The 13,859-nt window shown below is 39.5% G+C and overlaps 1 protein-coding gene across 9 annotated transcripts in view; it reads left to right on the top strand.

The window, feature by feature from the left end:
- The window catches only part of LOC133657483 (regulating synaptic membrane exocytosis protein 1-like), a 142,115-nt gene extending 129,188 nt beyond the window's left edge, over positions 1 to 12,927 (top strand). For 8 of the 9 annotated variants that reach the window (XM_062058856.1, XM_062058851.1, XM_062058849.1 and 5 more), the window contains 6 exons: positions 56 to 88; positions 1,935 to 2,100; positions 3,738 to 3,850; positions 3,979 to 4,080; positions 4,172 to 4,311; positions 10,463 to 12,927. In XM_062058856.1, the coding sequence (XP_061914840.1) occupies positions 56 to 88; positions 1,935 to 2,100; positions 3,738 to 3,850; positions 3,979 to 4,080; positions 4,172 to 4,311; positions 10,463 to 10,681 (773 nt within the window). In that variant the 3' untranslated portion in view covers positions 10,682 to 12,927. The remainder of the gene's footprint in view (positions 1 to 55; positions 89 to 1,934; positions 2,101 to 3,737; positions 3,851 to 3,978; positions 4,081 to 4,171; positions 4,312 to 10,462) is intronic. The other variant, XM_062058850.1, reaches the window with a different exon arrangement.
- Positions 12,928 to 13,859: the final 932 nt, after the last annotated feature.

The raw sequence follows: 13,859 nt of genomic DNA, 5'->3' as shown, positions 1-13,859 counted from the left end.
GTGCTTTGGTTTTTGTTGTCTTTCATTGGTTTTGTTGTTATGTGTGTGATTTCAGAGGCAGCGGGTAAGGCGGCAGAGAGACAGAAAGGTAAACCAGTTGAAAGACAGAGTAGAATGAATAATAAGTTAAAATCGAAAGAAAGATAAAGCCATCAAATTCAAGCTCACTTTATCGTTGTTGAGTATTCATCAGGGAGGTCGACAGCATACGCAAACTAAATTGATCCTAAAGTAAAAACAAACCAACAATCTACATATAACGATTACGTTTAAGGAGACTTTAAAAATGTCATATTATTAAAAAAATTCCACATTCAAAATATTTCCTTGTAGTCAACATAACATATTAATGGTGGTGGTTTGGTCAAAATGTTGTATAGCCCGTTAGCCATGTTGTAGTTTTTAGCGCTTCTATATCGAGTCTATTCACAGCTATAAATTAGAATGATATGATACTTTTTACTAGAATTGCCAACAGTGGAGGATTTTAGAATGCATGTGCATGTACGAGCCAGTCTGCCCCACAACAAGCGGATAGAGAAAAATAAGGAACTTATTGACTACAACTTTGGACTACAACTGAATAAAAATGGTGGACTTGTGCAAAGCTCTTCGGCTAAACCTCTACCACATATGGCGATATCCGTTGGCGTAACTAAGGCAAAACACGTCACTGAAGTCTCAAATTCCAAACGGCTAGCTAGGAGCAAGTTGTGAATATGTAGAGCTTTACGTGCCGAAAACAATGCAAAATATATATAAATGACGAATCAAATGGATAAATGAACATCCACATGGACACCACCTTTGTACATTGCTACAGTTCTTTCTTAATTTAAATAGTGTTTTTCACCTTCTATATCAAAGTCCTGTCACTCGCATCTTTCTTTGGCCCCATTATGGCTTATTTTACAGTTATATTCAATAAAGTCACCAAAACAGAGCAAATGGACCAGTTTGTTTGAACGCAATGTTTGGCCCAATGCGATAACCAAGTTGGCATACAAAACCTCGGGCAAATTTTGGCGAAAATCGATTAATTTGAAAATTGGTAGCACCTGTTCCATACAACGTTAATCATTTTCGACAGGTGTATGTACTGTTGTAATGGTTTGAAGTCAATAATAAATAATGACAAAGAGGAAAAGTAGTTTACTCGGGTACGTTACTGATACTACCAGCCCCACCTGACCTCTGTCTCCAGCACGCTTCATTCCTCGTCCTCTTTCATCCATTACTGCTGCATTTCAAGAAACTACAAAGTTGGAAAATATATGATTCCTAATTAGGAAGCTGTGAAATTGGACATTAATTCTTGTAAATTTGGGGGAAAATCGATGTACGTCAACATGTTGGACCTCCCACTGACTTCCAAGTAATCTTAAATGCAGCAAACATTTTAAATGTAGGTCATTTCTTAAAATATGCACTAGTTGAATGTCTGTATTGTTGGCCTTTCCCATGTATTTGCATTGTTTATACTAGTGGCTGAATATCTGTTTTAAACTTTACAGCAGGTTTTTTAAACAGAGCTCAATCCCTTATCTTAGTTTGGATGATCACTGCATGATTCTTTTTTACCTTTATCACCTTTTAAACATGAGTCAACTCAATCAACCATGGTAGTGGTGGCTGTCACAGTGACCCCATCACCAAAATATATGGCTCAAATTTACATGGTGTGTGCATATTAGTGGGCATGTTGGTGAGGTCACCATGAAGGCTTTGTGTGCACGGATTGGCCTGCATTGTGATTTATTCATTGTTATCAGGGTGGTCAGACCTACCTTGAACGCTACATGAGAAGCATGACTTATATTCTTAACAACTCAATTATACAATGTCTGACAACTGATAATATGAATACCTACTCATAGCTATTTGTTCATGCAAGATTAAAGAACAAAAAACCTCAAATGTCTTGTTTGCCACAGAGTCAACAGCAGGTAAGAAGATGTCTAAGGCTGGCAGCAGCAGCATCCAAAGGAGCGTGGAGACAGGCAGGGCGGTAGAGTACCCGCGAGGAGGGTCAGCCATGAACCGTCAGGCCAGTAGGGAATCTACTGATGGCAGCATGAACAGCTACAGCTCTGAGGGAAAGTAAGTACCTTTCTTTCCATATACTGCAGCTCTACAACTGTTGTGTTTTAAATTGGGCAGGTACAGTAAAAAATGTGATCCTGAACTATTGTACACGGGTCGATAAATATATTAATCCTTTAAGGAAAATTAGAGTGTCATAGGTGTAGAATATTCACAAAACAAATACACATATTTCTAATACAATATAACTACAGGAGAAAAAATAAGCAAGCAAGACCAATTCACAAGCATTTAGAAATAATAAAAACTTGAAGGCCTAAAAAGTTAATAACAGTATATGAAAAAAGGTACATATTTTTTATGGTGTTGTAATTCTGAAACCCGATGCAGAGACAGAGAAAACACAGACGAAATAACTGCAAAGAGGTTTAATGAAAAAGATCAGCAAAAGCACACAATTGCAGTCAAGGAGGGGAAAATAGCACCGCAAATTCAAGATAAAGAGGGGGAAAAAACAACAAAGCACAACTAAGGGTGCTACTGGGAGAAACCACGAGCAGAGTGAGCTTCTAGTTACACAAACAATCAAAAATATACTGTACGTAGGAAAGGCACACCTGCCAAGAGTTCTAGAACGAAATGTATCTTGGGCAGCGAGGGGCAGAGGAAACAAGGGTTGTATGCGCATACTCAATCCATGGGAGCTGAAGAGCTCAGGAGGATGGGTGTTGTTGGCATACACAGCGAAAAGCTGACTCCAGATCTTGGTTGGTTCGCTCAGTCTAGTCATTTGACTGAGGATGGTAGCTCGACGATCAGCTCGCAGTAGCCACCATAGCCTCACAGAAAGCCTTCCATATAGGCGAGAACTGAGGGCCCCTGTCACACACCACATCAGCTGGTATTCCATGGAGACAAAAAACATGGTGTACCAAGAGTCTGGCGGTCGCCAGGGCAGAGGGTAATGTCTGCAAAGGGACAAAGTGTGCAAGCTTAGAAAACATGTCGACAATGGCGAGAATGACTGTGTATCCTTTGGAAAGAGGAATTCCTGTAACAAAGTCCAATGCCACGTGGGACCAAGGGCGGGAAGGGACAGGACATGGAATGGAAAGGTCCGGCTTGAGGCTGATGGGAGGCCTTGTTTCTAGTACAAATGGAGAAGGCTTCCACAAACTGCTTAGTGTCGGAACGAGCAAACAGCCACCAAAATATCTGGGAAAGTAGGAAACAGGTGCGGATGAAACCAGGATGGCAAGCGACCCTTGACCTGTGTTCCCAATCCATAACACTGGAACATAGATCTGGGGTAACAAAAAGATGATTGGATAGGCAACCCTCAGGCATGAGCAGGTCTTTGCATGCGTCCGTCACACGCCTCTCTCACTGAAAAGCACCAACAATCTGAGAATCTGGGTTGATGGGTACCACAAGAGACTCCTCAGTCACTGGAGAGAACATTCTGGACAAAGTGTCTGGCTTCTTGTTGCGGGATCAAGGGCAGAAAGTGAGACTGAACTTGAAGCGGGTGAGGAATAACGTCTACCGTGCCTGGCGAGGGTTGAGATGGTGTGCTGAGGGGATGTAGATCAGGTTGTTATGGTCCGTGTGAACCACAAATCTCACGGCTCATCTTAATAAATGATGTTTGGAGGATTGTAATTTGTGCATCTGTCATGTGTTGTGTGTTTCAGTCTAATCTTCTCAGGGATGAGGTTGGGTGCCGACAGCCAGTTCAGTGACTTTCTGGATGGTTTAGGGCCCGGTCAGCTGGTGGGCCGACAAACATTGGCAACACCTGCAATGGGTGAGTGTGAACTCATGGATGTGGTTAGAATAGTTGATCTATGAAATATTAATAAAAATATAATTATATCCAAATACCTGTTTTTTTTACTTCACTTGATGATTTTCATGTGTTTCCTACATTTACAGGTGATGTTCAAATTGGTTTGATGGATAAGAAAGGACAGTTGGAAGTGGAGGTGATCAGGGCACGAGGCCTTACCCCCAAACAGGGCTCCAAATCTCTCCCAGGTGACAAACGTATTTCTCTTTACGTCTCCCTCACTTTTCATCACATCACCGTCACCACAATTTGTTCTCCATGCCTTCACTGCAACCTCAGCTCCCTACGTCAAGGTGTACCTGCTGGATAATGGAAATTGTAAAGCCAAAAAGAAGACGAAAATTGCACGAAAGACCCTGGAGCCTCTGTACCAGCAGCATCTGGTCTTTGATGAGAGTCCTCAGGGCAAGGTGCTTCAGGTAATGTCATCTCCTGTGTGTACGTGTGTGTTTGTTTTACATACATATCAAAATAATACCGTGGTATATGCACTGGTATATAAGCCGCACCCACTAAATTTTAGAAGAAAACAATATTTTTCCAAGCCGCAGATATATACGTTGTGAAAGGAGTTATTCAATAATAATAATACAAATAATAATGGATCAGATTTATATAGCGCTTTTCTAGACACTCATAGCGCTTCACAGAGAACGAGAACCCTCCAGTGGACATTACAGTTACAAACATGAACCCCCCACTCCACATGCACACCTCAATCTTGTTATTTAATCTGATCATCATTCGGATTAGAATGTTAATGTATACATGGACCCTGATAAAAAATGATCTGATTATGACGTGCATTTTCATGCATCACACCTTAAATTGGAATATTCATAAGATATATATATATAAGATAAACGGAAAGGTGTGTTATTGTTTGTGCTATGACTCCATCTTTTGGACGAGTTCGCTCACTGCAGGTACTGAAGGTACTGAAGAAGTATTAGACTTCCATTGTAAACTAACATGGATTTGTGCATTTCTGCTTGTCCGACATTATCACAGCGTTTATTTATGATTTTTTCCTTCTGTTTACTATTTTTGTTTTACCTCTCTTTTTGAAATTGAGTTGCTCTGTGCTTTTCATGTTGTGATTATGTACGAGTTGCTGCGCGTATTCATGTTACGACATTCTGTGTATGTGTTTGAGGCTAGCAGTTAGCACTTGGAGTAGCTGTAATGTCGTGAATAAAACCACTCGTTAAGACGACAACTAGATCCCTTTTCTTATTGTGACATCGACACATGACACTCCAGGCCAAACTTTTGTTTTTGCTAGTCTCGTTTTAAAGCAACAAACTCAACAGTAGGGATGATGTTTGATAAGAAATTATCGAGTTCGAGCCTATTATCGAATCCTCTTATCGAACCGATTCCTTATCGATTCTCTTATCGAGTCCAGATAGGTTGTTGTATATGGAAAAAAACACAATATTTGGTTTAACAAATCACTTCACTTTCTCTACTGCTCGCTACTATAGTATTACCATATCTGAGTTATTGTGCAGAAATGTGGGGAAATAACTACAAATGTGCACTACATTCGTTAACCGTGTTACAAAAAAGATCAATTAGACTGATACATAATGTTGGATATAGAGAACATACGAACACTTTATTTATTGAGGCAAAAATATTAAAGTTCGATGATTTGGTAAAATTGCAAACAGCTAAAATGATGTGGAATTAAATGATGGAATGGATTAAGTAAAGAAGTTAAACATTGTACTGATATGATCCAGTTTAAGAGGTTGTTCAAATGAATAGTGCTTACAAAGTACAAAGAAGAAGAATTATGAGAAATACTTTCAACCTTATTGAAAATAAGATATTTTTCATCTCAGTATATTAATAATGACTGAATTAATTATTTACATATTACAAAACTGTTGTATATACTAATTCACAGATATTTTATTATAAAAAGGTCCGTAAATGATGTATATATTTGTAAACGCTAAGAAGTGGGAAAGGGGTAGGATTAAATAAGCTTTACTTCTTCCTACTCCTAAAGTGAAATGATATGAAACTGTGATGTAGTATACTGTAAGTGTGTTCATGTTCCAAATAAACTAAATAAATAAAGAAAGCACTAGTTTATTAGACAGACTTGCAAACTCTGTCGTGGTGTAGATCAGTGGTCCCCAACCTTTTTGTAGCTGCGGACCGGTCAACGCTTGAAAATTTGTCCCACGGACCGGGGAAGGGGGGGGGGTGAAATTTAAAATTATATATATATATATATATATATATGTATATATATTTATTTATTTTTTTTCATAAAGAAATACAATCATGTGGGCTTACGGACTGTATCCCTGCAGACTGTATTGATATATATTGATATATAATGTATATATTGTGTTTTTTATGTTGATTTAATTAAAAAAATAATTAAAAAAATGTTTATTTTTATTTTTATTTTTTATTTCTTGTGCGGCCCGGTACCAATCGGCCGCGGCCCGGTGGTTGGGGACCACTGGTGTAGATTACAATATAACGGTAACATTATCAGACACATACAAAAAGGCTCACGTTAACGTTATCGTTAGCCGCTGACTATGTTTAGGTAACGTTAGTCTAGCTAACATTACTGCAGTCCTGGTTGACATAAGAGGTAACGTTACTACAAGTGAGCAGATATGGAAATTAACCGGCAACAGTTAACGTTAGTTACTAACCGGCGTCACCGCCACTGTAGCTGGGACAGGGGCAGCTGGCAGAAGAAGAGGGGCGTTCTTCGTTGTCTCTGCCGCTGCTTCGAAGACACGACACGCTTGTTGTACTTCCCCCGCTTACACGAGAGCGAAGCCTGGCAATAATTGCATATTGCCGCTTCCTAATTTTTTTTGGTGAAATGAAGCCATGCCTTGGAGCACTTTTTCCAGTCCATTTTTTTCCTGCTTTTCCTATCTAGGCCTAATGACTGAGCTACGTGACGTCATTTCTTGTGATGTCACACGGGGCATTTATTGTCGGGACGAGATTCATTCCCAGTCATTCGAATAAAGAACCAACTCTTTTTCTTTACCATAGTGGTCTCGATAACGGGTACCGGTTCTCAAAAAGGGATTCGAGTCCGAGGACTCGGTTCTTTTCTTATCAAACAACCGGGAAAACCGGTTTCGAGTATCATCCCTACTCAACAGTATATATAACGCTATATATCTGTACATATTGGATGGGGGGAGACAGCAGCAAGATATTCGCTTCATCTGAAACTATTAAATTTAGTCCCCCCTCCCCACCAAAGTTTAGCTGACATCAAAGACATGCGCAGTAAGCATAATTCTAACCCGAATGTACTGAAATCAGAATGACTATCGACATAATCCACCCGTCTCGATCGGAATGACATTTTGATCGGAATGTGTGTGATAAAGTCAAAATATTCTAAATGGCGTGTTTAAATGAAGCATTTTTATTTCGGTTAGGCTTTTTATCCGATTAAATGTGTCCATGTCCACATAGCTAGTGACTTGAATTGCAGAAGCTGGAATCCAACCTGGAACCCTCAAAGTTGCTGGCACAGTGCCATCGCACCATGCCGTCCCCAAATCAAAATCTGGGAATTAACATTTGTGAAACTGAAACAATACAAAAAGAATGCCATTGTAAGTTAATAATACTGACGCAGACACTCGTAAACATGTTAGCAAATTAGCTATTGCTAACAACGCTAGCCACTTTACACTATGATAGCACAAACAAATATGCATGAAAACAGTCAGACAACACACATGGGACATTTAGTGACTATGAATAGTTTTAGTTATCTTATGAAACTTACAAACGTTGCTGGGAGGGATGAATGAAGAATCCATACGAGTACAAAACAATATGGGTAACTAGAAGGCGGAACGGCATTTTTACTTCCGGTTGAAAGCATCAAGCGGAAGGAAATACTGTAGACGTTCACCCCGCAGCACCTGCAGTGAGCAAACTCATCTAAAAGATGGCGCCATAGCACAAACAATCACACGCCTTTTCAGTGTCTCTGCTTGTGTTTAATGAAAACTGTATGTTGAACACAAATCAAAAAGTAGCGGCTTATAGTCCGTAATTTACGGTAATAGGATTTTTCAAGAACAAATATCCGTCCATCGCTACATCACACCTCAAATATCGCGGCTTCACTGCATCACTATTTTTTTTAAAGCATATTCTACATGTTTTTAGCCTAAATTCAGTTTTATATATGTATTTTATGTACAGTATTACATTGCAGTATTGGTCTTATTTTCTATTATGCTTTTTAAGATATTTACCAAGCAGTACTTGCCGCTTTCAGGTTATGGGTGAACACTACTAAACAACAACAAAACCTGGCGCTGCTCTATCTTCACCGGGAAAATCATTTGACCAACTTTTAACACAAAAACTTTTTCATGACCTTCATGTTCAACTCCTGCCTTATCAATAACACATCTCCACAATGGTGAGATTTTTACATGAGCGCTATCAAAGGACAACAGCAGGATGTAGCATCGGAGTCGCCGCAGCACTTAAGCCTATCAAGACTGCTACTCTATGAACTAGAAGTTATCAGCAGCTGTCCAGCAAAAGTGTAGATTAACTCTTGTGATCTACTTCATCTTCGACATCAAAAACACAGCTTTGGCTTGATAATGTGGAACGACAACGCCAGACACGCATTGCTAATAACACGGAACGCTAACAACAAAGCTAATTATCGTCGCTGCGACTGTCGATCAACTTTTTGCACAACACACGCCAAGGGTTTTTTTCAGCACAGGAATGCCCAGTTTTAATTTAGGGTACCGTATTTTTCAGATTATAAATCGCTCCAGAGTATAAATCGCACCGGCCGAAAATGCATAATAAAGAAGGAAAAAAACATATCTTCGTCGCATTTTTGGGGGAAATTTATTTGATAAAATCCAACACCAAGAATAGACATTTGAAAGGCAATTTAAAATGAATGAAGAATAGTGAACAACAGGCTGAATAAGTGTACGTTATATGACGCATAAATAACCAACTGAGAACGTGCCTGGTATGTTAACGTAACATATTATAAAAAGAGTCATTAAAATAACTATAACATATAGAACGTGCTATACGTTTACCAAACAATCTGTCACTCCTAATCGCTAAATCCCATGAAATCTTCTTCCTCTGTGTCGCTTCTAAACAACTCTGCCAACTCCAAAGGTAGACAATGCGCCGCTTCCTCTTCTATCGGTACATCGCTTACGTCAGAGGCATCGTCAGTTGCAGTTCCAATTATTCCAGCCTTTCTGAATCCGGACAGGATGGTTTCGGTTGTCACTGAAGCCCATGCTTTGTCGATCCATCCAATGACATCCAGAAAACAAGTTTCTCGCTTACTCCAAACTTTCTTTCTGCTGCTCGATTGCCGTTCTCTGCTGTATATTTCACTACTTCCAGCTTGTAACCTGCAGTATATGATTTCCTTTTCGGTGCCATTTTTGTTCAGCCCTTCTCAATTTTTATAAGTTACCGCCAATGTTGAAATGATAAATTTTAATAGGTACGGAAGTAGTAGCAGGTACCATCTTTTTTTTTCACAATGCACTTCTGCCATGACCCGCCCCCGCTAAATTTTTATTGGTTGACGTGTGTGTGTGTGACGACTGCTGATATACGCCTAGTCTCTTACGTGAATGAGATACATAATATTATTTGATATTTTACGGTAATGTGTTAATAATTTCACACATAAATCGCTCCAGAGTATAAATCGCACCCCCAAACTATGAAAAAAACTGTGATTTATAATCCAGTAATCATCCAGGATGTAACATATCAACGTCGCTTGGAAGATCAAAGGGTTGATGCATCAACTTTCTATTTAGTAGCAAAGCCAAAACAACAACAACTAGCTGAACTGTCCCCATATGCATTCGCCCTGCACACATGCACTCACACTGTCACTAGTTCTGTGGTGCACAAACAGTTTGAAAATAACAAAACACCTCAACTTTGACAGCCAGGCCGCAACAATTATGAATAAAAAAATAAAATCCACTTTACCTTGTTGGTTAATCTTCTTTGCATGCAGCGGAAGGATGATACGGCAGTGTTGACAACGCTGTGGATACTTCCTGAATGTTTCAAACCACACATCGCTTGTCCATTGCTTTCTTTGGACTCATATTTTGCTAGCAAAACTAGACAAATGTTTTAAAAAGGCTAAAAACTCTTCAAATGTGCACAAAGTAGAACAGGATCTAACAGCAGCACCACTACGCTGACTGGATGAACACAGGAGATCGATCAGCACACCCACAATGGCTGCGCTGGTGGATTCGGCGTGTTTAAAAATGTATACAATACAGTGTTCGTATATCGAGGTTCCACTGTACACACAGTCGTTGCTGCATCGGTTAAAATAAGACAACAGTAAATGCCGAACAAGTTGCTGGTGAAATTACCAGCTCTTACAGAAAAGTAGCTGGGTCCTGCTTGTTGATGACTTCTGATCTCTTTGGTTCCTCAGTTTGTTCAACCTTTCTTGTTCTGTTTGTGAGTGTTTTTCCTTTGATTAGATGTGTTTAAAAATGCTCTTCTGTCCTCCAGGTGATAGTGTGGGGCGACTATGGACGTTTGGACCACAAATGTTTTATGGGTGTAGCACAGATCTTACTTGAGGATTTAGATCTATCAAGCACGGTGATCGGATGGTACAAACTCTTTCCACCTTCCTCGTTGGTGGATCCTACTTTAGCGCCACTTACACAACTGGCGTCTCAGACATCATTGGACAGCTCAGGACCACCCCCAGGTGTTCGGTCCTAGTGACCGTCATGACACGAACCCTCCATCATCCCCTTAAATGACAAAATAGAGAAACTATTGGACCACGATGGGTGGCAGAAGATGACGTTGGTCAAACAATAAAAGCCAGACAGAGAGACAGTGAATGAGAGAGAGATAGAACCAGCCAATCAACGCTTCGAAGGAGTCTGACAATCATTTCTCACACTTCCCCTTCTTTCTCTACCTGAGCTTTTGTTTTGCAAGCTTTGTCATTTGTGCTCCTCTGGGCTGCAGGTTTATGTCCACCTTCATAATATTTCCTCTGTGTTGGATTGCTTTCATTTTTTTTGTGCACCTGATCAAAGTCCTGCACTTAGTAGCGAGGAGTGCTATAAACCAACGGGTGTCAAACCTTTTTCACCAAGTACCACCTCAAAAACACTTGGCTCTCCAAGTACCGTCTCAATGACCAACATTAAAATAAAGTAGCGTAGTAGGCATGAGTATTTGTTAAAAACAAGGCAGAGGTTTTATTTACCAAGTAGATTTAATATTTTTGGCCATTGTAACCGTACACTCAGTTTGAACGGTAACACTCTGTTTGAATATATAATTAAGTGACTTTTTTTTTGATGCACCACTAAATGGAATCACTGCTATAAACACTATTGGGGTCACGTAAGGTCCAAAGTGAACACCTTCCATGCAGATCAATGCCTGCCTGGATGTCCACTGGCATTGCTGTGGCATCAGGGTAAGTCCAGCTGGGCACGAGGGCCTGCTGTTTGCATGACTGGGTCCACTTTCTAGGTGAGAAAAGGCCTACACACACACACACACACACACACACACACACACACACACACATATTCACACACTCATCCTTTGTCTTGTTGGGAGATATGAACGCAAGCACAAGAAGAGCTTGAATCTTTTGTTGAGGCGGAGGCAACAAAGATTTTGATCTTTGGTGTGAACAAGAGATAATGGAGGCCAAAATGACGCATTGTTTATGCTTAATTTCACCATTTTTTACCGTCTTAGCTTTCCGAAAAGTAACATATAGTGCAAAATCCGTCTGATTTTGTTAATTTTTTGTTTTCCCACTACAGACTGCGGTCCGGTCAGATTCGCCCGAACACCCAATGCCCCTCTACCCTATGCATGTTTGTTACTTTCATTTCTTTTTGGTTTTGTTGCTTTAGTTTTGTTTTCACCTTGATGACAAAAGAGATGAACAAATTTAGAAAAAATACAAATAAAAAAGAAAGAAAAAAAGACGAAACTGTATGTGTTAGTTCCTCATACTTTTAGGCCAGCTTGTATGTTGCATGTTCTTGTACAGTTTGCTTGTACTGAATATGAATACAAACCGAGAAAAAAGCCAAGCCATCCCCGTCCCCGACCAATAAGGTGGTGTCAACTCCACACCTTCCGCTCTGAATATTCATATCAGAAAATTGCCTCGTTTTTTTAGACCCCTTCGAATGACAGTGCCGTGCTGTAGTAAGGAGCATACTCCAGCCCCTGGTGATAATGAGGATGTACTTGTGACGTCAGACAGAGATAGAGAATGTGCGTAATGCAGCTATACCGTTACGAGTTTAAGAGAAATTATAAAGATATAGATATTTATATATATGAGTATAGAAACGAGTGTATCTGCCTGTCTACATGCACACCTTGTACATAGAAAACCAGCAGAGGTTATGAACAAGACAAACATCAGTGACACACACACACACACACACACACACACACACACATTCCTGTGTTTTCTTTATTTGTTTTGCTTCGAGAGGAATTTGCTCCCTTTTGTTGAGCTCTAACTGCTGAGCGGTACTGAGCCACAGGGGGGCGCTGAAAGGCTTTCTGTTTTTCTCCCCAAGTTTCTGAAAACAAAACATGCAGAAAAGGTGAAGCATTGTTTTTCTTTCTACAAAGTCCCTCCTCCCGCTTACGATTGGGACTTTTAGAACCAATGAAGAATAGGTTTTTTTCCAGACCTTTTGTGGCAGATGTTGTGTTAAAACTCTCAGCAGTGTGGCCGACTGCCCTTTCCTTTGTCAGTATTACTTCACGAATACTGATTGTTTACAGCCCATGGCTCCCCAGACCCAAACCACGACGCTCGAGTAAAGACTGAGAAGTATTCACTGCAACAGTTCTTGTTTGTATAACAGATGTGGCTCTACTGATGTGTATGTTTTATATTCAAGAGTTCATTTTTATTATTTACAAATAAAAGACTGTGCGGAAGAAGATACCTGCTTTTTCCCAACGAAGACGCCTCATTATTGATGCAGGAGTCAATGTTTTGTAGGTATATAAAAGGTGCTACCTACAAAACAAAGAAAACATTTGAGAACTACTTGAAATAGTTGTCTCTTGGAACCTGTAAAATATTTATTTTACACCCAGATGACAAACACGACGTTGAAAGTTACAAAACCCACGATAGTTTGGCTCCATTTTTAAACCGCATGCACCAGCAGGTACACCAGAACCACCAAGGCTACAAATACATATATGTATATAGCAAGGGTGTCCAATGTGCGGCCCGGGGGCCATTTGCGGCCCGCAGCTAGTTGTTTACCGGCCCGCCACACATTCTGGAAAATACTATTGTAAAAATAAAAAAGAACATTAAAAAAAGTGGAATGAGCTGAAATCTAACGAGAAAAAGTTGCAATGTTGACACAAAAGCTGCCATGCAGGCTGTTTTTTTTTCTTTTGTCTTTCTTCATTTTTCTTTTTTTGCCATTGCTCAAAAAAAAACATAATGACAAAAAATCCATGTTATAATGAATTATTTTCAGGGCTCCAATTACTTCAAATATTTCACTTTAAAATAAATAAAATAAAATAAATATTGCATAAACTGTGTAGTAGCCATATAAAAACATCGACGTTTTCTTTGACAAAAGCGCATAAAACAAACAGAATAATAGTTCCAGCATAAAATCGACAGATATATCTGAAGTTGATCTCGTAACTTAAGTGTTGAAAGTAAAAGAAAAACCTAATAAAAATGTTTCACTTTATGAGTGGGGCACCTTTTGGATCCCAAATATATTTAGTGATTTTTTAGTTATCTTTTCACTGTGATTACTCAAAAATATGAAATAATTAAAATCAATGGCGTCCTGCATTATTGATCTTTTAGAAGTCTAATTACTAAATACTGCATATTTCAGTTTTACTATAAAAAAAACCA

This window comes from Entelurus aequoreus, linkage group LG09, assembly GCF_033978785.1.
Source record: "Entelurus aequoreus isolate RoL-2023_Sb linkage group LG09, RoL_Eaeq_v1.1, whole genome shotgun sequence".
NCBI lineage: Eukaryota > Metazoa > Chordata > Actinopteri > Syngnathiformes > Syngnathidae > Entelurus > Entelurus aequoreus.
This window is presented reverse-complemented; position numbering and strand designations above follow the sequence as displayed.